This window comes from Dinoponera quadriceps, unplaced genomic scaffold (assembly GCF_001313825.1).
Source record: "Dinoponera quadriceps isolate SergipeBrazil2010 unplaced genomic scaffold, ASM131382v1 scaffold2420, whole genome shotgun sequence".
NCBI lineage: Eukaryota > Metazoa > Arthropoda > Insecta > Hymenoptera > Formicidae > Dinoponera > Dinoponera quadriceps.
This window is the reverse complement of record NW_014556754.1, coordinates 180,829-208,724: the sequence shown is the minus strand read 5'-3', so window position 1 is coordinate 208,724 and position 27,896 is coordinate 180,829. Positions and strand designations below refer to the sequence as shown.

The window sequence follows — 27,896 nt, the reverse complement described above, 5'->3', positions numbered from 1 at the left end:
ATAATTAAATTCGAGCCCTTTAAGGTGCCGTCTTGACAACTCGCCCGGCCTCCCTTTTAATAACGTGTTAACAATGGCGTGATTATAGGAACGAACGAACGAACGAACGAACGAACGAACGAACGGACGGGCAACCTTACCGTATTTTTGAGACGACCGTGGGCGTGAATTCTAATTGGCGAAAGCCCAGCTCCTGCGGCCTCACGTCCTCCAGGCTGCTGTACCTCACGTAACTACAAGCTGGTGTAGGGATGTCTAGAACAAAGGGTAGAAATTGAGCAGCCAGACTCGCTAAGAAGAGCGCCGGGTGTGTATTTCGCGTAAGCGCGCGCCCCGGCATAATTAATTCATTATCAATGAGACCCTCGAACACAGGGGGTTCAGTGATACTGTTGTCGTCTCCCTTGGAGATCAATTATAATTGGAAGCGAGCATCGAATAGAATGCGATGTGAATCACGAAGGAGGGTATGCACGGTAAAAAAATATTTTGTTCTCGTGTTAAAATCGGTCCCTGTTCAAAATTTGCTCATCATATTTATGTTAGCTCAACATTTTGTGCCGACATGTGTAAGTGTTAAAGTAACATATTTTATATCTCAGTGTCGAACGTATTAATTTTGTGTTAATTTTTTATATCATATTTGTATTACTTTTCGACATATGCAACTTGCGTTAAATTAACACGAGAATTTGAGCGAATCGTTTGGGATATGTGAAATGCGTTACATTTAGCAGTAATTTTTTACTATGTGTGTACAAAGTTATAGGCTGGCGAACTGTAAGAGAGTATCGCTTGAGAATTTCCGATTATTATTGAGCCTCTTGCATTACGATAATTACGATCTACCGTATTTAGAGACGTGATTCGTTTGAGGCGTAAACGACCTAATTTATCTTCGCGTTCGATAGCTCCACCGGCATGCTAATGGTAGGGTGAAGGGCGGAGGGAGGGGAGAATCGCAACTGCGGAAGCGTGAAAAGTGCGGCGCGAGCGTGCTTCGGCGCATAATTTCCACCTGGCCGGCGTTTACGCGCGAAATTTTCGCTTGTGCGAGTTGTAAAAAAAAAACAAAGAAAGAGGAACGCAAAAGAAGGGAAAATTTCTATTTCAGTGAGACCGTCGCGGAAAATTTCCCGACGCGCGTTTCTCGCTTCTGCAAAACGTGTCGTTTTTTCCGACGTTCATTCCCGCTTCATTAACTGCGAATCAACGACGTATTACATTAAGAAAAAGAAAAGGATTACCTCCCTCCCTCCGTCAGTGTGCGGGGAGCGGAGGACGTCGAGTTATCAGGAAGGGGGGCTGAGGCTGGCGGGAAGAGGGGGATAATAGTCTGCGAAGGGGGTAGATTATAAAATCGATGAGACTCCTTCGGGCTCGCCAACTTCGTCCGGTTCTTCTTGTTGCAAAAAAAAAACGCCCGTTAATTTTCCTCGCTGATTAACCCTTCCGGCGCTACGTCTGTCAAATGAAATCGCCTTAAAGGCAAAGTCGTGCCGAATTTATTTCCCAATTTGTTGAAAACGAAAGGTATCGTCGCTCGACAACCGGCTCCGGGATAACGGAGCGAGTCTCGGCCGCGGATCGCTTCTTCTTCTTCTTTCCCCCAGCGAATAAATCCGCCGGGACTTTTTGCGGACACCGAGACACCGAGATTCTTGAATCCCGAGACGGTTCTTCGCCCCCTTCCCTAACGAAGGCGATCACATTTGAGAAGTTCGAGAACGATCCGAGGGAAAATAACAGCTCCGCAACATCGTGCCGGCCGAACAATGACCGTCTTCTTTCCCAAATGCGGCGGGGCTCTTTCGCAAGCGGGATAACCGTGATCGCCGGATTCCGACGGGATTGTTTGCTTTACGCTTAATGAGCGCGGGCGCTTTTCGAAAAGTTAGAAAACGATCGAAGAGAATAGGAGGGGACGGGGCCGGTTGAACGAAGGGTAACGGCAGGGCTGCGGAGGTGGTAAACCGCCGAGGTACTTCAATCAGCTCCCCAACTTTAACCGCGCTTCTGCCTTCCGGCTGGCAACTCTCACTAATGAAAGCCGCGTGCAAACTCGCGCAAGAAACCGCGCTCTCTCCGTGTTGGACTTTGGTCTCGCGTATTAAAACGACGATAAAATGATAAAGTCACGCCGTGCGACGCCGCTTACGATGTTTCGATAATTGAAGTCTCCTCTCTCCCTCTCTCCCTCTCAAAGGCCGCGGTGAGTAAAGTCGCTCGGTTAGTTATTTTCTAACATTTAACTTTGGTTCCTATTTGCCTGTAAGTAAAATAAATAAATAGCGGGAAGGACGATGGGGACAAAATGACCTGATTTCGGGTCCCCGGAGTGGCAAGTGAAAACGGTACGGGTTTTTTTACCACCTTTTTAAGCTTTTCTAAGCAATTTGAAATGTTACAAAGCGCATACCGGTTTTGACGTTGCCGGGGTGAAAATCGGCCCGAATTTACCTATCCGTTTTTTCCGGAATCGTTAATTACTCTCGCGCCATTGTTAATTTTATCCCGTCCGCGAGGCTGTCCTACTCGATGCCGCGTATCGTCGCGTCGTGATCGTTTCGCGATCGGCGGATCATCGTTGCGACTTAGCCGGGCAACGGGATTTACTCCGCCGCGAAACGATATCCAGCAATCGGAGTGATTAACGGACGGTGGCCGCAATGAGTTAGCCCGGCTGGTTCTCTTCGTCGCCGCTACTCCTTGTTTACAGGGGTTTAACCCAGACAGCGGAGTGATAGCGGGTCTCCAGCTACGGGTCTTAGCCCTTCGAGGGACACGGCTGGTAATTTCAATTTAACTACCTTTTCCCTTCAATGCAACGCGACGCGCCAGCCGCCCCGGCGAGACATTTATTGCCGCGATGAGGCATCGTCCGGGATTATTATGCGCTCGGGATGCATTCTTATGCGACGACGCTTAATCGCCGCTGTTCAACAGCCCTTTCCCCCTCCCGACCGGCAGCCGTTAATCCACGGAAGTCCTTCGTCGGAATCGGCCCTCGCGAAATTAAAAGGCGAGCCGCGTTTCAGCGCCTGAACAAACCCTTTAAGGGGGATGAGCGCGGAACGATGTTTGTCTAAGAGGGAATAAGACGCTGGCGGTTTGCGTATGCGTCGGGAATTACCGTCTGATTAAATATTACGGGAACTTTCCGAGCGAGACGCGAATCGTTCGGTTAATCCTGTTAATGCGTTTCATTCGGGAGTCCTGATTTCTACAGCTCGCGCGGTGATTTTGTGTTAAACTTAACTTACTTAACTCATCTCACACGCTCGGATTCTTGTTCTTTAGTTTAACACAAGGTGAATACGTTGAAAATTAACACAAATATTATATCAAAGACAGATACAAAATGTTTTCTGTTTTACTGTGTGGATAAACAATTACGAGAATATAATCTGTTTAAATCGCTACATTTTGCGAACGTAGTTTGAATACACTTTACGTTTCTCTCGGCGTGCAACGTTAATTTTTACTCTCGCGGTTGAACTTAAACCAATTTCCGAATCTTAATTTGAATTTTTCATTTCGCTCGAAAGTCAAGCTTTGCTCATTCTATGCGCGCGTGTGTGCGCGTATACGCGTGTGTAATTCCGCGCAAAAGCGTAAAGCGGAGTTTCCACTAATCAGGTGACAAATTCATCGCGCGGAATGATGCGTCCTCCGAATTTGCACGGGAGTTTCCTAACGCGAGTATTTCGCGACATCGCGACAAATAATCGCGTTTCACGTGATTGCATGCCGCTCTTAAATCGTCGAGCTCCATTTAGCGTTCACCGCTAACCGGCTCCGACATGCTAAGAGCTTTCGTATACTCTTTCCGAGGCTTTAAAGCTCTCGCGCGGAACGACCGCCAGCCGGATCGCCCGGGTCGTCTGGAAGTAACAACAGTAGCGACGGCGATAACAATTTCTCAATTGACTCGGCCACACGTGGGCGGACGAATAAAATCGTCTCGCCGGAAAACGGGACACGGCATTAGAGAAATAAGCCGAAGGGGCGGACGCGTCGAGAACATACCGAACGGGAAGGCGCAAAACGCATTCGACAGTTGCCGCGTGCGAAATATATAAATTTAGAAACACGCAGATATATAAATTTTCAGCAACGGAGAGTAAAAAAAAAAGAATTCGCGGCAAAGATGAAGAGTCAAGGTACGCGCAACAACGTACACAACGTACTGCTGCAACGTTTCTTCTCATTCCACCCTTTCCTCTCGTAGCTTTTAATTACGGTAAAATAAACATTAATTGTTAAAACCCGAATGGAGGTGTACGTGGTTTAGATTATATTGTCGCGCCGTGATGAACGAATGCCTGAAGCCGGCGCTGCCGGAAATACGACGAGCAATAAAAATAATTGTCCGTGTAGCAACAACCAGCGAGTTAACTGCAGCTCGCTGCAAGATGGCGGCGGAAACAAAGGGCTGGGAATGACGTTGTTTACGAGCGCCGATTGTTTTAAAAAGCAACGAGAGAGTCGAGCATCGCTACCGGCGGTCTCGGGAGAGCGAGAGAACGAACGGGATGAAAAGAGAGAAATGCGGGTGGGAGGGGAGAAAAGGATAGTGCACAAAGAGGGTCGAACTCGAGGATGAGGGAGGATGAGGACTCCTCCATCTCAGCTGGAAGACGTTGTTGCAGGAGCGAGCTCGATTGCATTATTGGTCAGGATTAAAAAGCATTCTCGAGGCGATTGTTTGTAATTCTAATGAAAAAGCCGTACGATAAAAGAATCGCCGACGGATCGAACATCGGAAATTTACGCCCGAGCTGCGATTTAAAGCGGTGCTGATTCAACCCCATCGCGTTTCCGGTCTTCCCCCGATCACGAACATGCTCTGTCTTCCCCAACTCGATAGCGACATTCCAGAAACATTTATCGTTATTATTATATATTCACATTTATTATTATTACATCATTTATTATCACTTTCCTCTTCCCTTAAAACTCTCCATCGATTAAACTTACATTTTGTATTACAAATCCAAGGCAAGCCTTCCCCGTCGATTTCCAACGTGGATTAATTTCCATCTTAGAGCAAGCCTAAAAATCGACGTCCTTCGTGTTCACATAATCCTGCCAATTGATGTTTCTTTTATAGAGGAATAATTTTACGTCCACCGGGAGCGCGGTGGTTTTCTCTTTCCAACGATTTGCGTTCCGAGTCGCTACGACGTCCGGGAGCGGAGGTATCGACATTAGCACGAATCCGCGCTCTCGATCGGCCGTTGTAGGGTAGGTCACGTGCGGAGCGGCACGCGAGCGAATGAAAACAATAGCCTCATACCGCAGACGCGTTTCTAAGAAGCCAAACTCGGGTCTTACGTGACGCGTCCGACGGCCTTGCCCCCACTCCGCGGTCGAGCGAAGCGTGGTCGAGCACGTGGTCCCGCCGCCGGATCATTCACCTCGAAGAGACGAGTGTAGCTGCAAAACGAACAGCGCGCAGGCGCGAGAGCAAGTGCCAGCGTTTGCGCCGGCGAAAAGCTGACACTTGATGTCGTAATCGCGACTTTTAAACGGCTGTAACTCGCCGACGAGTCGACGTAGCGACGTGAAACAAAGAGCAATCTCTTCGGCACGTGACCCCACACGCGTCTATGTCACTCTTGCATTGCCAATTCGGAAGAGACGAGAGTTTATCGCATCGTTTGATGCACGGCAAATATTACTCGCGTGAGCACATACAGTCTCTCTCTCGTTTGCGGTTGAAGTGTTCAAGTTTCTTTCTTCGTCTCATCTATTGTAACAGAGGCGAGATCAACGTTGTTACGTTGGAAAAACGGATTTGGTAACAATTATCAAGATTTGGTGAAATAGTTTGAATGAAATTGCTTGACTACCGCAACCGAATCATTCAGTAATCGTTTAGTAAGTATTATACTGCACTGTAGTACCAGTACTGTATATGGTATATAGTACGGAATGATTTGGTTGTAAGAACTAAATAATTTGATGGGAACTATCTAATAAAATTTCGAGAAATTTCGCGTATTTGATATTCTATATCAAATGATATGAATGAGCTTTCTTTTGGATCAACCTGTATGCATGGAACATAGCGGATACGAGAAACTTCACTTACTCGAAGCTATGATTATTTCAAGATGCACTCACAAAAATTGGCTGCCGCGCACCCTTTCCCCATTTCCGTCCTGCTGTGCTTTTCCAGGACATTTCCAGGCAACGACCATACATGTCTCGGAGAGCGTCGATACATCGAGTGACTTTTGCTCAAATCTCGCGACTGACGAAATATTAATTATTAATATTTTATTCATGTATCCATAATTCGACGGGAACACATTGTCAGAGTAAATTGATTTTTCAGGCGCATATTTAAAATTGACAATCGATTACGGAAGTACGAAAAATCGTCAGATCGATCGCAGAGAAGAGGAAGAAGACGGTGAGATTCTCTTAAAGCAAAATCCACCGGGATCCATTTAAAAAGGAAATGAGGGTTTCATTGTCAACTGGCGCATTCGAAGCTTCCTCATCTCGGCCGTTTGATCTTCCATGCCGAATCTCGCCTCGTGATTACGCCGGGATCAAAATTTTCTCAAAGGAAAAGTCCGTGCGAGAAGTTAATCGGAGAATTTTCGCAAAGTTCCGCACACCGTGGGTGCCAAAAATACAGAAACAAACGAGTCCGGGAGAGAGTTGGAGGACGTCGGACGTTGCGTCCTCACCTGCGTCGTAAAAGTCGGCGTCCTCCAGGTCGACCGGTAAATTCAAACTATAGCATGATCAGAGAAAGATTGCGAAGTCAGCGAATTACAGAAGAGGGGACGGTCGGAGAGTGAAGAAAGGACGATGCCTTGATACGGTGTGATCGAGGATAGGAATAAAGGCAGATTACTCCTATGCTTTTGGCCGCGTCTCGGGAACAGTTAATCCGATGCCGACATTGATTCGTCTCGGATTAACTGCGCCCCCGGATGGCGATGTCACGAAGTAGTCGCGCGAAATCTCGGAATTGCGATCCATATCGCTGATTTATTCGTTCCGATCCAATCGGCATCGTGGCACGAAACCGTTCGGTCCGATCAAGTTAGCCGCGTCCAAGAGGCGCTCCAATTCCGTTTCTTCCGCGTTTGCGAGAAATCTCGCGAAAATAACCGCCGTTCACATTCGTCCCGTTGGCTCGGCCTGCGACACGATTTATTCGAGCTTGCTAGTTTTCACGGACCTCGCGATGCGTCGAGCGTCCTCATAAATCATGCCCGCCCAAAACCCCTTTGTTGTGCGCGATTTATTTATTTACCGAGCCCCAACAATTATTGATTTTGCTTTAAACGTCACTCATTATATCTCCCGTCCGTACAACCACGGGCGGTCGCCGGCAATACAAAAGGGATGATAATAACGCGGGTGGACAAACGTGATTTCGGGGGAAACACTTTGGGCACTCTTTTTCTTTTTTTTTTTGAAGCAAACTTTTCCACCGATCGCCCGAACAAATTTATTCCGCGAATATTGCGTTGCCCGTGCACTGCATTTTGCAAAAGCGTAACTACCCTCCTGCTTATTTATTCGTTTATTTATTGCGGCTATTTTTCACGATCCTGCCAGCGTTTCGCATCCCGCCTACGTCGGAAAATAGATCGCCGCATCCGGTCGAGTTTGTGCGGCTTGCATCCTCGAGGAGGATGATAAACAACGGCCGGCGTATTGACGGGAAATAAATCGGCGAGGACCTCTTCGATCCCTCTTCTTTCGGCTCGCTTTCGATCCTTTTGTCGGCAACATCAGAAAGTATCAACAAATCTGTCGAGACACCCGCCCGATTCTTGCGTACGCCGGCGCTTCCGGTTCACCGCGCGCGTTTACGACTCATCGCGTCGCGAGCGAGCGAGCCTGTGATTCTCGCACATCCGTTAGATTTATTTTAATGGGGACTCTGGCCGGGCTCATCATATGAGCGAGGATTTATTAGCGCCGGAATTAGGGACGGTCTCCGCAGCGACTCAGAGATCTACGAAGGAAAACACACCTCTGAGGAATTGCTTAAACTCGTGAAATTCGGAAATTAAGGAAGCTCGTGCTAACGCGCACACAAATTACGGCAATTGTTATTATTGTTTTATTAAGTAAACTTAAGGAAAATATATTGAATCACATTTTTTACGACATGAAAATATAAATAATACATTTAGAAGCGTTATTATCTAAACCGGATATGAAGAACTTACGATTTAGCGAACACGTCAGTCAGTTTGTTTCGAAACATGTTCCGCGATGCTTGTTAAGCATTTTGAGAAGAAATATCTTCTATGAAAGGGATGCCCAGGAATGGAAAATCAACCGGCTCCGATATCTTATCCGCGTTCGCGTGTAATTATTGAAAACGCGTTATTATTAAAATGCGTTAGGGGAAAAACTGTTGGGGAGAAAAATAAATTGCTGCTAATTATGCTCTTTTTTTCCAATTCCACTTCGTCGTTGCTAAAGCAAGTCTGCCTATTAGCGTGGAAATGGCCGCCACTAAGTGCTTTTTAGCCGGTAATCGATTTAAGAGAGCTTGATAATTTTCTGATGGGCGCCGCTTTTTAGCCTTAAAAGCGGTGCGCGATTAATTGCGCCGAAATTACGTCGCGAGAGGAGAGAACTGGAAAATTATATATTCCATCTATGCTTATTAACTCCGCGTTATTTCGATTCTAAGAATTTCGGACGGTCAACCGGTCTACGTAGACGCGGATGTGGACGTTGGCTCGGGACGTGAACGTTAATACGATCGTCGGATCAACGCCGATCGATGTGTGGACTGATGTGGACGAAGACGCTGTGTTGTGTCATCACTGCTGTCCACGCAAGGATGTCGGACAAGGACTCCGCCAAAGTGAACCAGCAGGACCTCTGTTGACGGAAGGAACGTGTTTCGCTTACCAACCAGCCTTTGATCACGTGATTTCCGCTGATCGACTGTAATCATCCTTCCTGCCGACAACCCCGGCCGTTCGCGATATTTTGTCCCTTTGAAGCACTTTTCTCAGACGAATCGCAATCCCGAAGTGCAGAGTGCGAAAAAAATTTCCGACATCGCTGTCAACGCTGTTAGACATTCGAATATTTACTAAAGCCACGTCATACGAAACAAAAAAATAGATGGACGGACACGTTAAAGGAAGAAATTCCAGCGGTATTATTCCGTACAAATGCGTTTTATACTCACTAAAATATGCATTTTCGGCAGATTAACCGCGTACGAAAAAATGTCTCTTTGAAGTGTTCGCGAAAAAAAGGGANTGGGAGGGGGTGGGGGGGGTGGAATGATGGAACGCGCGCGTCACGCGCTGACGTGGCGGCACGTCATTTGAATAAAAATTCCCGTCAGTGACAGGACGGTCTTCGTATAAATCCCCTTTGTCTGGCGCTTATAATAAAGCGATAAAGCGGTCTGCATCGACTTCTGCGCCACTATTCTTCCATTATGCTGCGATTTGTATTACATCGCGCGTGTATCAGCGAGACAATAGCGCATATCGCTACACGAAAGGCGCGCTAACGTCACGCGTACGCGCGCACGCGCACGATCGTTAATAAAGCTCAGCCGCTATGCATTTTGTAACATCACATCATATTTCCGACAAAGCGATGAAAAAATGCGGCCCGGCAATGTGAAGCAGCGGTTGAACGAAAGAATTAGTTTTAATTCCGTAAGAACTTATTTCCACACGAGAGCCTCACTTATTTACGGCCGGCATTAAAAACATTCCCATTAGCAGAAACTCACCATTGTTCATGCGTGATTTATAGATAAAGCCAACATTGAAAGCGTCAAATGTACGGTAGTTCTCGTATGGTTTCTGTTAAAATACACTTTCTCGAATCAAATGTTCAATAAAGTATTCATTTGAAAATTTTGTTGCAAATTCTATTATACGAGGAAAATTAAAAGGAATGAAAGGGTGAAAGAGAAAACTTCCTCCTCATATTGTAAAATAATTTGGATAATACCCGATGTGCGGAGGGAAGAGTCGCACTTTCGAAAAATTTTAAATTTCAATTCTCTTTTTATTGTAGCCTTTTAAAATTTAGATAAAAATTTTATTTGAAAAACATTCGCTTGTTGCATTCATTTGCAAGAACCGGAAAAATAACTCTCCCATCTGGAATAGTTTTGATTTCATATTTATAAAAAGAAATTCCACCACGCAACGCAACTATTAAAATGGGAAAAGCCCGGAATATATTGCATAAAACCCCTTTAACCACCGTACCAAAAATTATCCCACGTGTTCCAGGGGCCGATCTCGTTTTTCTGCGTACAATCTTATTGTATATCTATCGTACTGCCATATCGTTTCCGCATGAGAACACGCAACAAAACTAATGTTTACTCTCTTGCTGTTTCAATTCTTGAGTGGAAAAGACCCAGGCAACTCATGCATATCTGTGCGGCGAAGGCGCTTTTGCAACTTCGTCGCAAAATTTCAAACGCAGAGATTGTGAATTCTGCTTGCGTGCACATCAATCGGAGACGCCGAGAATGAAAAGATTATACCAACGATACACCGCGATTGCGGCTCTCGTCTCTCGCTTATCGTCGAAATATATATATATATATATATACATATACACACATATATATAATTCTCTTTTTTATAATATCAGGAACACGGGCAGAGATAGAGAGAGAGAGGGGGCAAACAGGGTGATCCTGCGCGTTACCGGACATAAAAGCCGACGTATTCGCAATCGTCCGGAAGACTCCGGCGCGTATTCGCCGACCCGTAAACTTCGATAAAGCCTAACCTTAGAGGTGATAAGGTCGGCGGTCGAAGGGTGTGGCTTATCAGGCCCTCGCCTTGGACTAGCCCTTCCTGCGGAAGTCGCAGCTTTTTAACGAAGACCACCATGGCACGTCGAACGTGCGTCTGGCTACGTCTGGTAGGCTATGAAATGCGGCCGCCGCCGGTTTGTTGCTGCAAAATCAATATCGCTCTCCGCACCCCCTTCCTTCCTCCCTTCTCGCTCCTCTTCCCCCTCTCCGACGCGCGATCCTCTCCCCCTCTCTCCCTCTTTCTCGCTTTTCTTCCCGCTTCCCTCGCTTTCCGCTCGCAACCGGAAACACCGCGAGAGGCGGCTCAAAACGCGAATACCAGATAAGGATTGTGAAACAGTAATAAAGAAAAGAAGTGATAACTTCAGCCCCCATTTCTGAATTTCTACATTGAAAAGAAGGGCGAGAGAGAGAGAGAGAGAGAGAGATATATATATTCGCGCTCCGGCGAATATTGCGCGAGAGCGGTTGCGAAATAAATCTCACGGGAATGCCGAAACGGCGTGCGAAACACAGCCGGATGATATTTAACAGGGATGATCGTTAAATTAAAAATTTATATTTTCCCGATAATATGTGCAGCCCCGCTGATATCGCGCGATGTATTTGATGCTTCTCCGATATTAATTGCGAGAATTTCGAAAGCGATTCTTCCGCTCGCTCGAGAAGAGCATTCGCGCATCTCGCGGATGTTAACGCACGCACGCGCGATTATTGACTCCTCGTCATTAATCATTACGTAAGCAGCCGTGAAACGCGCGAAAACTGGAGCGGCTTAAAGAGCGGAGCGCCGGGGCTGAAATTCCGCCATGGTAAATTGCCGCGCATTATTAATCCGCAGTGTCGTAAAAGCACGAGGAGAATGCGGGCCCGGCGGGGTGGCTTTTATTTTTATCGGGCCGTGTTGTTCGTAAATACGACCGTTATGTAAGCGGCGGGCCGGAAGCCCGCCAAACCCGCCGACTATTAAGCGATAGTTTAACGCTTCCTCGTAACGATTCTTCTTCGTAACGAGTGCGCCCGCCCGCAACGGCGGAGCGCGTTGCCTCAGGTGCGCGCTCCGCCCTTACGGCTTTTACTCGATATTTCAATCATCCGGCCGCGTTGTTTAATCGATTCGACGCGTTTCCGGGGAAACTCATTCAGATCGGCCTGCGAGATCAAGACTTTGAATCAGGCGGACGGGACCTGCCGTCTGTTTGCGCCCCGCTGTGATTTGATTCTTCCGTCGCGAGAGCCGCCCGTCGAGGGGGCCGCGCTGGCCGGTAAATCGGGAAATTCCCGAATGTCGAAGGTACGCCACCCGGAAGATGGAAATATGGGGGGGGGGAGGGGGGATCGAACGTTTCATAAAATAGCGCAGAATTTGGGAAGTGGCCCCCGCGTTCATCGGCTGAGTGCTTTCCCCCCGAGGTTTTTCCCCGGAGAAAAAACTGGTGGGAAAAACGGCAATTGGGAGGGAAGCTACTCGTACGAGACATTTTCACCCGGCACGGTTATCATGTAGGGAATTAATGGGAGATTGTTAATAATTATCCGATATCTTAAGTGGGCTTCTTTCAGCTATCGATGTTTGATTATTTACACCGCTCGCTTATAAAGGGAATAACGAGCTAGTGCGTTCCTTTTTTTTTTCTTTTTTAAGGAAACTTGAGAGCTGAAGTTACTTTGTAACTTCGAGACCGAAAGTTTCAGCATATGAGATATGACGATCCGCGGACTTTCAACATGAAAATATTCAATTAGAGATTAGAGTTGAAAATTGAAGATTACAGGGCGTTTACGCGAAATGGTAAAAATCGACATCTGACGATTACTCTCTCGTCACAAAGGCTGTAGAATGTCTGAACGTTTCCGGGATATTCTCGGCTAGTTATTTTTAATGTCGACTCTCGCGAAAGAGCCACTTTGAATCTTTTATAACACAGCCCCCGACACACACGGCAATTTCATGCACTCCGAGGCAACAGCCTGCTGCCGCGATTCGATGTATTTCGCGGAGCGTCTTTGAAGAAAGTCGCAATGAGGGCCAAAAGGTTAAGAGGCTGATGCGAGAGGAGAAGTAGGTTAAGTGCAGTCCTTGAGTAGATTCGAGTCTCGCCGAATAACTGGAATCATTCATTCCAGACATTTCTGCCGCACGCGAGTAGCGAGAACTTCCGAGCGATAACAACGCGGAGGCGAGAATAACGCAAGTGAAAAAAACGTCCGATATAATAAATAAAAAAAATTTAACAGTACAGAGGCAAAACTTGAAAATATAAATTGAGAAATAGTGTATTAGCAAATAATATAAATATGAGTTTTAATTTATAAACTGTCACCGTTTCAGTCAGTAATTGGGACGTTTATGATTCTATACTAATTTGTGACATTCGAATGATTTTTGCCTGATAATAGGCTCTCCGTACGTTCGTCGCCTGTCAATAATATAGGCAAACGTATATATCATCAATTGGAACAAAATCAAAGTTACGTGTCACTTAAATGGTACTTCCGTCACACTTTTGAAAACGTATTATAAATTAATTAAAATTTTATCGCATAAATTAAAAATCCAATAAATACAATTAGAGTCCCACATGTTTAAGCTTTCGATCAAAATAAATGTTACATACTTAACACGTACGTATTATTAAAATAACGTTAATTTATTTTCACGATGAGGTTATTTTATCACTAAGTGGGACATTCACCTTACCATATAATTTCTGTTGGATACATTTTTCTGCATTCTCATATCACGAAGATACTCAAGATGGTGACAATTATTGCCTCACCTTGTATAGTAGGCGTAACGAGGGTGTTGTATAATATATGTATATTCATCGATTAAGCTTGCGCTTATATTGAGTCTGTTCTACGAAATATCTTAGCTTAAGAGTGCCCGAGGCCTATAAGAAGACGCAATTCCCGGAGCCGGGCGTAAAAATGCTCGGCAAATGCTCGACTACGGCATTTCCGGGGTATATAAGTAAGTAAGCGGGTAAGCTCGTTTCCTTCTTGTAGTTTAGCGCCGGCTCCGGATCACGCACTTTGCCGGCAAGTTAGCGGCAAGTTGCCGCCTAGTTCGGGCCCGCGCTCGTATAACCGAGCTGCAGGTGCGGCCGCTTTGAGAGAACTTTGACACGTATTATACTCGTTAAGTTGGCTGCGAGTTCTCGCAAACCATCCCCGCGACCGCCCGCGCACGGAAAGCGCGCTCGATACCACTCGATCGCGAGAGAGAGAGAGAGCTAATCGTCCGTCTGCTCGGGAATACGGTAATTTGAGGATTATCTACCGAAAAATCGGCTAAAGCCTGAGAATAAATGCGGTCCTGGAAGTTAGTCGTGAGAGCGAAAAAGTTGCGGACGATGGGGGACACTTGAAGCGATCCTGCCGGAAATGGCGTGGGGAATGGAAAGTTGGACGTAAAAATGATATCAGAGACGGGCGAAAGTGAAATTAACACGGTGGACTTTAGAAATTCGAAGATCGTGGAGAATCGTGAGAATGAAAGATGAGATTTTCTGCTTATAAAGAAGCGTATTATGTCTCTCTATTGACACATATTGCCCGTTTTTCGGTACAAGTCTGATTACTCCGGCAATTACCGCGAGTATCTGTCATCGTGGGAGTATTTTGACCGCTTAAATATCAAGGAGGGAGGAGGGGGGGAGTTGGGTGCGGAAAATATTTTGTTAACATTACACGATGTAAAAAGAAATACGTGAAATTAATGAATTACGTAACAGTGCTTTAAGGCGTATTTTGCCGGCTGGAGGTCAGGTGACCTCGGGAACGATGACATATATACACACGTGTATGTACGAAACTGCTGAGCAATCGTAACAGTCCTTGACGCGCCGATAAAGAGATTGGAGACGTCGCGCGTAATTCCCGAAATCTGTAACAGCTTGTAATATTTGCACGAGTGATCATCGGGTAAGGATCTTTGTGAACAATGACAGTGATACATATTTGAGGAAAAATTCAGAAATATCGATAGCGCGCGTCTACGTCGGTGCAATAATTCAAAAATCGAACGACTCCAAAATCAGTAGCTTTATGAGAAGATATTAACAGATCGAAGTTAGGCATTTGTTTCCTGAACTTTGAAGATAGCTTGAGTTCGTGTATTTTTCGGGACCAGGAATTAAGATTTGAGAATTTTGGAATTTATCAGCCGAGAGGGTCGAATTAAGCTGAAAACCTTCTTTCAAAAGTTCCCTAAATCTCCGAATTTAGAAGATAAGAAACGAGAAGTCGTGAAAGTCCTAAGAAAAAAAAGTTGAAAAGATCCATCACTATCACATTAAATTTTATTCTGAAAAATAAGTTTTCACGTACGTATGTATATGTGATATAAAAATCTAAAATTGGCTCTCTCTCTCTCTCTCTCTCTTACGTAATAAGCAGTTTACAATTTTTTTTAGGAAATAGTTAGTTTAAAAATCCGCTAAGTTGGCAGATTTAGAAGTTGAAAGTCAGGAAGTTAAGCGGATCGTGAGAAGAGAGTTTCGATCGGATAGACATTCGCGCGATACTCGGCCGCTTTCGAAGGCCTCTGAAAAAGTCAAGAGAGTCTTTAAGGCCACGAAGCTCGAATGCAAATCTAATACGGAGTGCAACGAGAGGAGGGGGTTCTTCGGGTATCGTGCATAGCCAGTCGAACTAAATTCGCCATCAGCGAGTACGTCGAAGGTTACCGGTTTTGAAGGACGTAAGAGGCGAATTTTGTCGAAAGGATATTTCTGCCTGCTCTTTACCAATTATTCCGACTATAAGCTCGTAAAAATAAAATGAATACGCGTGAGGGAAAGCTTGATAAGAATTCATTCTACAGATTTCGTGCGCATATTCATTCAGTATGTGTAATATAATGAATGTAATTTCTTATAATGTTAATTTAATATTTATATCTATTTTATTTTTTCACTCAACTTCAAATCACACTCGATTTATTCATAAAATAAGAATTATAAATAATATTCAAGTACTCAGAAGCATCAACTGACTGAACGTACGGAAACCTAATCTACGAACTTTCCCGATCGTCTCGCGGCTTTGCATCTTTTTTACAAGAGGAAGATGCGTTAAAGGTAGAATGTCGTGGTCCGGCCAGCGAATCCTCCCGAGGATCTCTTCATGTGCAATACCATGCCAGAGTTGCAATTTCTCGAGAACATTCCCGCTGCATCCTTCGGAGACCCAGGTCGTTCCACTTGCATCCTGGATGCCTTTATCCCGGCGAGGTTCAGGATTCCTCAGACACGCTCCGGTCTCGTCTGACGAATTACATTTCCTGAGATTTTGTCACGTTATCTCCAGAAGGAAGTCTCGCATTGTTAGCGCGCGCCATCTAAGCGGTTAATCGCCCCGAGGCGGGCTCTCATTAGTAAGTCTCTAGCTTCGCAAAATTCGGCCCGATGAGATATCTTCCACTCACAAATTCCGGCGTCTCCCGGCGATGCCGAGAATACCAGTCTTGGAAATGTAAGGTAGCGGCAAGTAACGATGCCAAAAGCCTAAACTTCTAACTAACTATATGTAAACGTCTGAACTTTCTTTCGAGTTCCCGAAAAAAAGTACAGCATATTTAAGACGGGGAAATTTTCAACAACCCCGACATCGAGCGATGTCGAGATTCGAGAAATGAATATCGAATGAGAGAAGGGAGAATGCTAAATCTCCAATTGGTTTATCCCGTCAGAGATTGCGCCAAGTTTTAATCTTCGACATTTATAATTTCGAAACTTCGAAAAGCACACACACGCACAGAGGCTGGGCAATTTTTTGAATGATTAATCGCGAAAATTCCCGCTCTCTTTCGAGCTCTCAAAATTTACCGTTGGATTTTCGAGTCGACGAGTGAATACGAGCCTCAGTATTTTCTAGCACCGTCAGTTAATCCTCGGGTTCTCGATAAGACTCTGAGGCTCGTCGAAGCTCGATTTATCGCGGCACAATACGTCGCGAGCTAGTACTTGCAAGCTCGGGTTCGGAAAGGGACGATCGATCGGCGAAGCGCAACCCCCGTAATTTGTTCGCATAAATTCACCCCTCTAGACATGCTAATATACCGCATACACGATATATACATTCTTAGAGAACTCGAAACGCAGATATGTAATCGCAAATATCAAGAGATTAAATAATACGTACGCATATTAAACAGTTGATTATTAATGCAAAATTTCACACGCTTCGGGGAGATCACATTAAGCTGAAATCACTGTCGCGATCTGTTCAAGTCCCCCCTCCTGATAAATCGCACGAGGAATACGCAGTGAAATAATCACTAATGTAAAATCGATATTTTATATAAAAAAAAAGTACGTGCAAAATTTAACTCGATCCCACCATTTTTCTTACCATCTGATCTTCCTCGGATTCCCCGGACATTGAGATACCCGGATACTGCGAGACATTCGAATTCTGATAGACGGAGCAGCGGAGGAGGAAACGAGGAAGGACGTAAGAGCTATCGTTCCGCTGCTTCTTTTTGCAGGATCTACTTCCCCGTGGGTATATCGAGGTCCAGGTGTAAATTAGAAAAAAGTGGAGTTCCTTGGAAAACTTTCGCAGCGAAGTCTCCCTCCGTCGCGTCCTCATTCACCCCTATCCCCCGTGGCATTCCCCGGTTGTTGTGTTAGTGCGAGCTCTGCGCGCGCACGTGTGTACGTGTGTGCAGTAGCGAACAAGATGCGCCGATGTTATCAACAATAACAACGGGCTAGCGTGAGGCGAAATGTTAGTTGTAAACTGATATTAAGTTATGAAGTAAATAAACGCGCTATCGTCTATCCTAAATCGTAAAACGCAATTTAAAGCTCGCCGTGCAAATGGCGATTTGCACGCTTCGTTACCTGAAAGTGCCTCGGGGGCACTTTCAATCGTTAACTCTTAAATGTATCGCAGCGTCGTTTGGACGTGTAAAGTAATTAAATCCGGAAGGAGGAGAAATACGCAATATCGCGATTAATGCGAGCGAGCTTGCACAGTCAAATTACTTTTACTTCATCGATGCCCTCCAGCTTTCGTGTCGCGAGAAACGGAAATTTCAGTTGCCGATTTCACCCCTCGTGAACTTACACAAGCTGCAACGTTCACATCTCGAGAGCGACTTATCTTTGTGAGTGTTTAGCACATGGAATTCTTTATTCATTCCCTCACCGATAAATCCCGCAATTTGAATTAATAGCGGATATCATTTAGCCATGATTTTTGTCATTATTCTTTGCGCGTTGCGTTTGGATAATCGCGGGCTAATTAGCCGCGTACGCGCGCATGAACGGTGGAACGTTTTGCCGCGAGAGAATTATAATCACGCGTGACGCGCGGGAGAAACGACATTTTGAGTAGCGAAGTTTATATTTCATCAAGGACGTTGAAATATCTCAACGGCAACAAAGCGAGCGGCATTATTTACGACAGCGCTAAATTTCGCGTTTGAATAACGGCGCCGCCGCGAGCGCGCTTTTTTTTCCCCCGTCTCTCGCGGTTATTAAATAGCCAGTAATTAAATTGCCGTCGTTAATTTCGCAGCCGTTCTCCCTATCGTTCGTCGTTGTTCGCGCCTGTTATGACACTCTTCCTCGGGAATTCGCAATAATGTCGCAAGTATAAGATGTCTCGGACGTGAGTGGGCGGGATGGTAGTGCGCGATCCCAAAATGCACTCAGTCCAATGCACTCAGCACTCTTCACGGTATTCAAATGTTTAATTCATGAAGTGTAAAGCGAAAGTATTAGAGGCGCGAATTTCGCCGACATTATTTAGCAATCTCCCAAACATACAGCCGGCCGAATTAATTACGTCATTCCCCGATAAAGGCGATTTCGTAAACGTTTTATGACAATCGATAAACCAGCAGCCATAATTTATGACAGTGTTATTTAGAGACGAAGAAATGTAAGATCTGACTTCATACGATGGAAACGATCATGAGCAAAAAGTGAATTTATATTTGAACACTTTCTAACGCACTTACCCTATGTTAAGGTAATGCAAAAATTTCAGCGGACCTTTTCTAACACCAAAATTTCTGCCCGACCATCTCCTTTTCTTTCTTATTCCTCTTCACCTGCCTTCCGCTTTAATTATACTTTTACTTTTACATCTTTCGTTTGTTGTTATTTTTCGCAAGCAGATATTCCGGCTTGATTACACCGTTCAAATAAGGTGGGAGGGATTTCGCGGCGAAAGTTTCGCAAGGAGCTCCGCATTTGTCTAATTTACACCCGGACCTCGGATGCACCACGGCGAAGAGGCAAATCCCGCGAATGGAAGTGGCGGAACGGCAGCTTTCCCACGTCCTCATCCATTCATATTGCGTTAATTTAAACTCGAGATTTTACGTAGTAACGTTCGCGCACACCAGGCTTATATTCGCCGGCGGATATACGTAGGACGTTGCGACTACAAGCCCTGGAATATAGAGAGGCGCCTCGTCGCCTCTACGTAACGACACTTTAAAAGTTAGCCAATGTCTCAGCTCGATAGAAATGTGTGCATCGGCATCTCCGGCGGGATGAAACTTCTTGAGAATACAGTCCTGCGCGAAAACGACGACGAGGACGATGCACCGAAAACGCAGTTAACGTTATTTCCATCCAAGCGACTACTCAAGAGAAATTTGCAATATCCATATCTGCCAATCTCGAAGTTTACGAATTCGAAATGGCCGTATTTCCGGGGGTGCAAAACTTCGGACGATCTTGCCTCTCAGTTTCTGGATTTCACACTGTCGCGCTTTCCATGAGTTTCCGAGGGACTATCGCGTTGTTTTCTTCAACCCATCGTAAGATATATTCTACATGCAAAAAGGAAAATCCTACGTGTGGAGAGAAAAAATTCTGAGTCACCACACGTGTTTGTGGGAACCTCTGTTGAGTCGCTGTTCGTTCCACGAGCGTTCTTGCGACCGCCGACTCTTTACCTCGTCTGCAATTCGTACAGCTTCCAGATCTCCACGTTTTTAAAGTCTTCGACATTTCTTAACTTCGAATACCCTCGACATATTCTCGCCATATATATTCGTTCGCGCTTCTCGCGGGGGGTTCTTTGTAAGCAAATTCCGGGGGATGTTACGCTTTAGCTGCAGATTCAAAAAGTTGTCCGCCGCGGCGATTCAGAAATCGCGAGAACTCGCGCGCCGGCAAACACTCGATGAATTTCACGGACGATTTTAAGAAATAGCGGAGCTGATTTCCATTTGGCTTTTACTTCCCGCCCTCTCGTCGCGGGGAACTGCCGTGGGGGATACGCGCTCGTAAAGTTCAATCCGCACGTGAAAAAAACGAAGAAAAGCGAGCGGAGGCGAGCGGTGCAGGCGGGATCGGGAGGGAGGGGGCATGGGGATGGAAATGGAAGACACCGCGGCGGGAGAACAAAACTTTTCGACATCCCTCTCGTATCTGTGCTGACAGAAGCGGTCGTATGGCGGAGGGTTGGCAACGTAGGGGGCGAAATCGATGGGGCGAGGCGGAAAAGAGCGAGCCGGGGCGGGAGGAGGAAGGACGGAAAAAAGAAAGCGAGACATTCTCGAGTGAGTAGCGATTCGTGTCGGCGATATTAGCCCTGCAAAAAGTTAGACGTATTAAAAAGAATTGACGGGGATTCGAGCCGAGATGAATCTTACGGTTGATCGGAAATTCATTCGGTGCCTTTGTATCTACGTGTGTGTGTGTGTGCGCGCGCGCGCACTAGCGAAATACAGGGGATTGTTTGCGAAACCCTTGACGCCCAAAAATCTACCTTTCTAAAAAAGAAAAGAGACGCGCGTCCCCCCTTCTCGTGTAACTCATGCCCGGCATAAATAATGTCATTTCTCGTGTCGTCGTTGACGAGCGGAAAAACGCTCGGCATCGGGAAAGTACGGCGTTTTCGACCGAGCGTGTGTACGTACATCTGTGTGTGTGTGTGCGTACAGTCGAAAAATCGAGCGGTACTTTCCAGGGGCGATTCCCTGTGCATTCAACGCGCCTGTCTGCTCGTCACTTCCGGTTAGTTAACCGCATTCGAAGGCCGGCCTGCTCCAGAATCGAGAACTCGATTCGAGATACGCGTCGAGAATGCGCTCCTCTCGCTCTACGGAAGACACTTCCGCCGAGGCCGAAGACAATCGATACTAGTGCGTCGTTTTCCCCGCGGAAAACCAACGAATGCACCGACCGCCGTTGTGTGCAATCGAGGGCTCGGATACGAGCACCGTGCGAGAATACCAGCGGCGCCATTGTGATCTTCCTGTTAACCGGAGCACTTGCCTCGTTTGATGCCTCACTCAATAATTCCGTGGTATTTTTTGATTTCTGCTCTGCAACACGCCGTGTTTCTCGTCGAGCGCGATCGGCTTGGGCTTCACGTGGAAACGAAGTAATCATCGCACACGGATAAAGTAAAGTTCGATTGAAGTTACCGGACAATCAGCGCAAACCAAGCGCGTTTTGGCTGAGGGAAACAAAATTTCGCGTTGCAAGAGATGAATCCGGCATTGTTTTTGAAAAATTATCCCCCCCAAAAAACACCTACTCTGATTGAAGTTATTTTTTGACGACGTTTATTATTCGACCACAATGATTTCTCTCGGTCTGTTATTAATCTCACTAAATTTATAGTCACTTTTGCCATCAATTGTATCTTCTCGATATTCTGACAAAGAAGTAGTAGCGGCGATGTAGCGTATATGAGATTATTATCGTTGTAGTAACGCTTACTAGGGAAATCTCTTTGCTACGATTCTTTCACTATATGGTTATAGTCAGGGCATTATTTTCCTCAGTAACTTAATTTCCCCTCCTTCTTTCCCCTTCCTTTCTTATCTTCGCGTGCCTCGCGAGCGTACGAAGCGACGGCGAGAGAATGAATACGAGCCGCGCTTAAAAATACAAAGTCCCGCTGTATTATCGCCGGAGCGTGGGCGCATTATTTAATAGAATCAAGAGGGCGGAATATTGAAATCGAACGGCGATTCATTGAAAACTCGGGAATTCCAATTCCATTCGTCGGGATCCCTCTATAAAGTCGGTCTCGATCCCTCAAAGTCCCCCGGACACTCTTTCCACCCGTCGGGGGATGCGAAAAAGTGCAGCGCAGGGTCTGCTCCTTCCCGAGAATGCCCTTGAATGGAATCGTTGCCGTCGCAGGACTCGGAGGGAACGAAATTGATCGTCCTGCCGGTGGCGAAAGTTTTGCGGCCATGCGTCATCTTAATTGGCTTAATGCCGACAAGTTACAGCGCTACATCCTCTCGCCCTTCCCCCTCTCACCAGCCCATCCACCACCACCACCACCATTCTCCTTCTCACCTTCCCCTTTCTCCGCACTTTTTCTCAACTCCGCCATTGCCGCCGTGGAAGAATCGCCGTCTGGAAGTTTCCTGCAGGACGTACGTGCGAGATCCTCCCGAGGGTTCCTGCGTTAGCGCGACGCCGCAACGCCGGCTCCTGCGAACGGAATCGCGCGAAGCGTCCCTCCCACCGCTCCTTTTTCTCCTTTTGCCAAACGCAGCTCGGGTTTAATGAAACTTTTTGCAGGAATTAATGCTGCAACCAATGCTCAGACGTTGCGCCGGCTAAGATTTGTTGCCCCCGCCGTGATAACACGCAAAATAAGGACGCTCGAGAGGAGGATTTACGCCGGACGAATATTCGATAATTCCTCGCTACCTCCGAAGTTATTATTTGGAGGGTAATCCGAGTGCCTCGTGACTTCCGCGCCTCGTCATCACGGATACCTCGATTCGTCGTACAACTTAATACGCGCGCGCGAGAATCGATGATATCCTTGTAAGCAGTTTAATTCCAATATAATATTCTCCAATCTCCGGTATCACTTCACTTCTGATCGTGCATCCTTAAACTGGAGAGTTGAATTTAAATTTAAATTTAATTCCTCAAGTTTCTTTCCCCTTCCTTTGCCAGACGTCCGATCTGACGATGTTGCCACCAGCCGTGAGTTCTTATTAACAATTTCTGTTTTATAGACTTCTTAAACGCGTCGTATATTCTGTAACCTTCTTGAAACTTGACATTCCCTGTCCTTGATGATCCCGAAGCGTAGACAGAGGAACGGAGAGCAGAACGCCCTTCGAATTTAGCGGGCCGACAGCTTATTCGGTTAAAGGCCGAAGATTTCTCATTCGGAGCAAGAAGATCGTCTGCGAGAGTTGTTTCCACGAGATCATGTAAATCGGCTGGCGGGGGAGGGGTGGTTGTAAGTGGACCGGTGCCAAGCCAAATCGAAAAGGGAACTCGTGCGGCGAGGAAATACGAAGGGCAGAGGTACGACTCGAGCACGCTCGATTTCTTCCTCTCGGCGTCGACTCGCGAATAAATTTAATATCCCGTGCCGCGTTCCGCGAGTGTGGAATTGCGGCACGATAAAAGCCACCCTTTCTGATACGCCGGTCCTCCTCTCGCTAAGCGCTCTCATTTCGGGTCAAGCGGGGAATTGCTTTAGTTTCCACGCGCTGAAACTCGTGACGATTTGCGCGCGTCGTATTTACGTATGAAAATATACAGATACCTCTGAAAATCGGTAAATTAAATAAACGGGAATGTCGGCCTTTGTATTTGTAAAACTCTCTCTGCAGGCGAGTGTCTCGAAAAAATACAAAAATATTGCGGTCAACGAAAAAAAAAATATGTGACAGCTCGATATTACAAAGCCGATGGTTATATTTAGTAATTGTCCGCATTTCGATATGTTGCGCCACGTCGTATTTAGAAATGTATGGCGTTTGTTTGGAACATTAGAAGTCTATTCTGGCAGAGATGATGACGAAACATCAGTCTTAACTGGGAAGATATATTAATTAACTTGCCTTAATCAATTTCAATGTGGATAACGTTTCGACGATGTGAAAACTCTGGATGGCTATATAATAGCTTTGGGAAAAAAGCAATGTCAATAGTGGCGAATGTTCCAATATTGAAGCTCCGAACAGGTCGGAAATTCAAATTTGCAAAAAAGAATGGCGCAATACCCCTTTCGCATGTTCGGAAATTAATTTACCAAATCGAGAGAGCTCGTACCTCTCTCTCTCTCTCTCTTTTTTATTTTTCATCGGAACCGCCAGAGCGGGACTTTCGCGAGCGGACAACTCTGAAGTGGAAAACGATAAAGCATATTCGTTATCAGAAATAATATCTCCGCCCAGGCTGGTAATCAAGCGGTTCGACCTTCCGGTGTAGCGGCGTTTCCGGCTTCCCGCCCGTCGCGGTCATTAAACAATGCAATCCGTGATTGCACTCGACCGAGAAATTAATTTTCCGGCTTCGTTAGTGCCATAATGAGCTCGTCGGCACCGATCGCGCGGCAAAATGCACGACTCATCGCGCTTTTCGCCACCCGTTCGGCTACCGTCAGCAGAATTTCTTGCACGACGCAATCTCGATTGTTAATTTTTCTTTACTAGCTCGCAATTCCGCTCGATCTGTACACACGCAAACGACCACCTTGATTATCGCAAGTAATTAATCGCAAGCTTGAAACTTTGATCTGCCGAGCACTTAATATGTCCATAAATGGTTTATAATTATATATACTTAAAAAAAATACCACGCTCACTTTGGCTAAAGAAAGGGTTAGTTTATTCATAAGTGATTAATTAATCCGTATGGTATGGTGAAGATTCGCCGAATAATCGGTGAAATTCGTAAGATTAACAGCGTAGAAATTGTGGTCACAATGCCATTAAACTTATAATGCAAAGTCGAATGTAATTTTTAAACAAAAATAGTCTCCTTCCTCGTCTCGTCGATTCTTCCTGGTTTTATCAAATCAAGACGGCCGTAAATATTGCAAACACTTAAGCGTTCCATTTCTTCCTTACTCTAAATATGGAAGCTTCCGTATTTTATTATTAAGCTTTAGCCAAGAAAGACTAATAAGCACAAAAAACGCAATCTATCATTCCACATTTTGTACATCTACTACTACATCTACAAAATCACCGGTATAACTCTCCTTTAAGTCACGTGTAAATCTCACCCAGTAAATTCTGGATGCCACAGAAACGCAGCGTGCGACCTTGTCTGTTTTGCAGAATTGGGCAGCGCCAAGTTAACTAAAAATTCCTGCCGGCGTGAATTTTTCCGACGAATCGCGCGAACGCGAATCGACATTATTCGGGAACAGTCGCTCGTACCGGATGCAAGAAAGCGCAGCTTTTCCTCTAAGTTCTTCTAAGCCATCGTGGTGGAAACAGCCTCGGGCTACCGGCGAATGCCGAACAAAAAGACGGTACCACGTTCGCGCCCGCGTTGAGAGAACTTTTCTTGATGGTTATTAATACATTCGCTGCAACGAAAGCCATTAAAGGCGCGCCGGCTGCGCTGCGCAAGCGTATAATAACTTGCGAACGGGAAATAGGAAGAGTGCTGAAATATCCGTGAAGCTGAGAATTGAACGATCCGGAAAAAAAAAAAATGAAAGAATTTTTCACGAAGCGCTAAGTACAATCGCTTTATTTTCAATATCGAAAAGCGCGGTTCTCGAGCTTACAGTTCATCTCAGCACGAAAGAAACGTGTAGGAAATTATACACTTCCGTCCGATTATAGTAAATTGCTTCCTATACTTCCGCTTCTGTCTCTGCTTGAAATATAGCCGAAGTATTAAGGCCATTAAAAGTATTTGATATTTCTCGATGTGACGGATTTAAAATATCTCGAGAGTCTCCCGAGTTGCAAAATTATTACATTCTCTGACGTACCACACGTGAATGTGTTATAATGAACCGATAAAATGAGAAATAAGCCGATGTGTGTATACGGAATCAGGTGGATCGATATTCGAGCCGTCTCGAAAAAATAAGAGGAATTTCAATTAAGTGGCGGGTGTTTTCGCGGTTCCGCAAAATCCTGCCTGGCCAATCCGTGGCTGGTGATATCGGAATTCGATCCTTAAAGGACCAATTCGGACTACCGAATGTCAGAACGTTTATTACGTTTTGACCGCCGGCCTTCGGACAGTTATTTGTTTCTTCAGTGAAATAGCACTTTTAAAGTGTCGCGGAATCGTGTTGAGATATATTGTCCTTTACTGCCGTGAGAAATAAAATTTTGTGTGGATACAGTATTGAATAGAAATCATTGGCGATAACCACCGAATCTGTCGAAATGTTTCCCTATCACAATGAAGTTACTTTGTCACTAATTGGCACATTCACCTTGCTGCATCGCACGGTGTGTATGAATTTGTAATATAAAAATCATTTATTCATAGAATCTTTCGCTTTTCAAAATACCTTAATTTCCAACTTTTATCCTCGACATATCTCTATATCCATTTTCGTCAGATCCTCCCGCCCTCTTCCATGCATTTATTTCCTTATTTATTTTAACGTCTGAAAACCCTCGAATTTTTAATTTCACGAGCACGTTTGCCGGAATTCTCTCGGAGATTTCTTTGAAATGGTACGTACCGGCGAGAAGTATTTGAATAGTGCGAAATATATATATATATATATATATATATATATATATATATATGGATGATGTTATACACTTGTTCGAGCTGTTCGAGCAGCATATATAATGCTGTTTTTCAGCACCGGCGACCCGAATAATTCTTTTGTGTTTTATACGAAATTAAAAATGCTTTGAATACGCCGTAGAGAATTAATGAAAGTTTCTCGAATTACTTCCATCGTGCACCCTTTTCGCTTTATATCAGTCCCTCGCTTTTGCACCGTTCCGTTGCACTGGTACCGGTTCTCTACTTAAATCGAGAAAAATGCCCACCTACCCTCCACCTGTCCGAAAACACCCGGCTACGAGAAGCAGTATTCCCGCTGCGGATCTGGCAACCGATAAGGCAAGATAACGAACACACCGCATGAATATTGCCGGTTCGGTATACTCCGAATACATCTTTCCGTGGGAAATACAGCGTGACGGATATCCCTAATTTGTCACGTCACGTAGTTTTTACATTGTCGAATTCAATTTCGTCTCGGGCTAATCGGAATGCCGACGATCGATGATCGGGGATCGCCGGGAACGCGCAAACTCGCTTAATCCGCTCGTTTCGGGCTTAATTGCCGCGAAACATAAATTCTTCGGGCTTTCTGTTGCGGCGCTCGTTCGCAACGATTCGCTCGCAAAGCTTCGTATTAATTCGAGCTTCCGACGGAAACGAGGACGGAGCCGGGCCGCTAATGGCGACGATCGAGGCCGCCGCTCGTTATTAGTGCGGAAAAACGCGGCGAAAGGGGATTAAAAGAAAATAACCCGCGAAAATAGCGGGAGAATGCGCGCCGGCACGTCGTTCGTTCTCATCAACTCTGCATTCGTCTAACTTTCGTAACTTTCGAACGCGCGGGGCCGCCCCCTCGCGCTCGATAAAATTTCCGAAGTTTTCAACTTTCGTCGAAAAATTACCGATGGAAATGTAAAGGCGGGGAGTAATAATCACTATATGTGTATGTATGTGTGTGTACGTTCATGTGTTCGTGTAGACGAGTCCATTAAAAATGTGAAAAAATATTAAAGCTCCGGATTCTCCCTCGTATTTATAAACTCCACATATTTCCTTTGTGCCCCGTGCGCTGTGCCGTGTAATTCTAAATTAATTAACAATATCTCCACATCTCTCTCAGCTTGACTTGAAATTAATTCCCCGCTATCTCCCCCGCGTCTCGCTCACCGAGTCGCGCACCGCCTCATCTTTTTCCGTTCATTGTCGGCGATTTAAAAAATTCCCGGATAATCCGACTATTGTACAACTCGGCAGCTCGGCGAAACCCCAAATTTTCGAATTCCCCGACCGCGCAATTTCAGTGTCAAACTCAACGACGACGACGACGTCGGCGGCGACGGCTCAATGCGAAAATCACTCCTGCAATTCCACGTACCCCATCGCACATCCCCTTCGCGTGCGATATATATCAAGCGGGACAAAACGCGCGCGCTTGTCGGGCGGTAAATCGAAAAAAGTTTTTTGCGCTTCTTGGTCCTGTCGATTCCAGAATCCATGGCGCCACGAACCAGACCGAACATCTGGTACATGGCACCGACCCATCAGGTAGTCGATCCGAGTTTCTTACTGCTTACCCGCACCCCCGACTCCATCCGCCACCCCCTTGGCACTCCCTTCCCCCCCTCCCC

General features: G+C 45.8%; 1 protein-coding gene across 2 annotated transcripts in view; it reads right to left on the bottom strand.

Annotated features, from left to right (window-relative positions):
• The window catches only part of LOC106748117, a 93,548-nt gene that overhangs the window by 48,631 nt on the left and 17,021 nt on the right, over nucleotides 1–27,896 (bottom strand). For both annotated transcript variants that reach the window (XM_014626347.1, XM_014626348.1), the window contains exon 3: nucleotides 141–255. In XM_014626347.1, coding sequence (XP_014481833.1) covers nucleotides 141–255 — 115 coding nt within the window. The remainder of the gene's footprint in view (nucleotides 1–140; nucleotides 256–27,896) is intronic.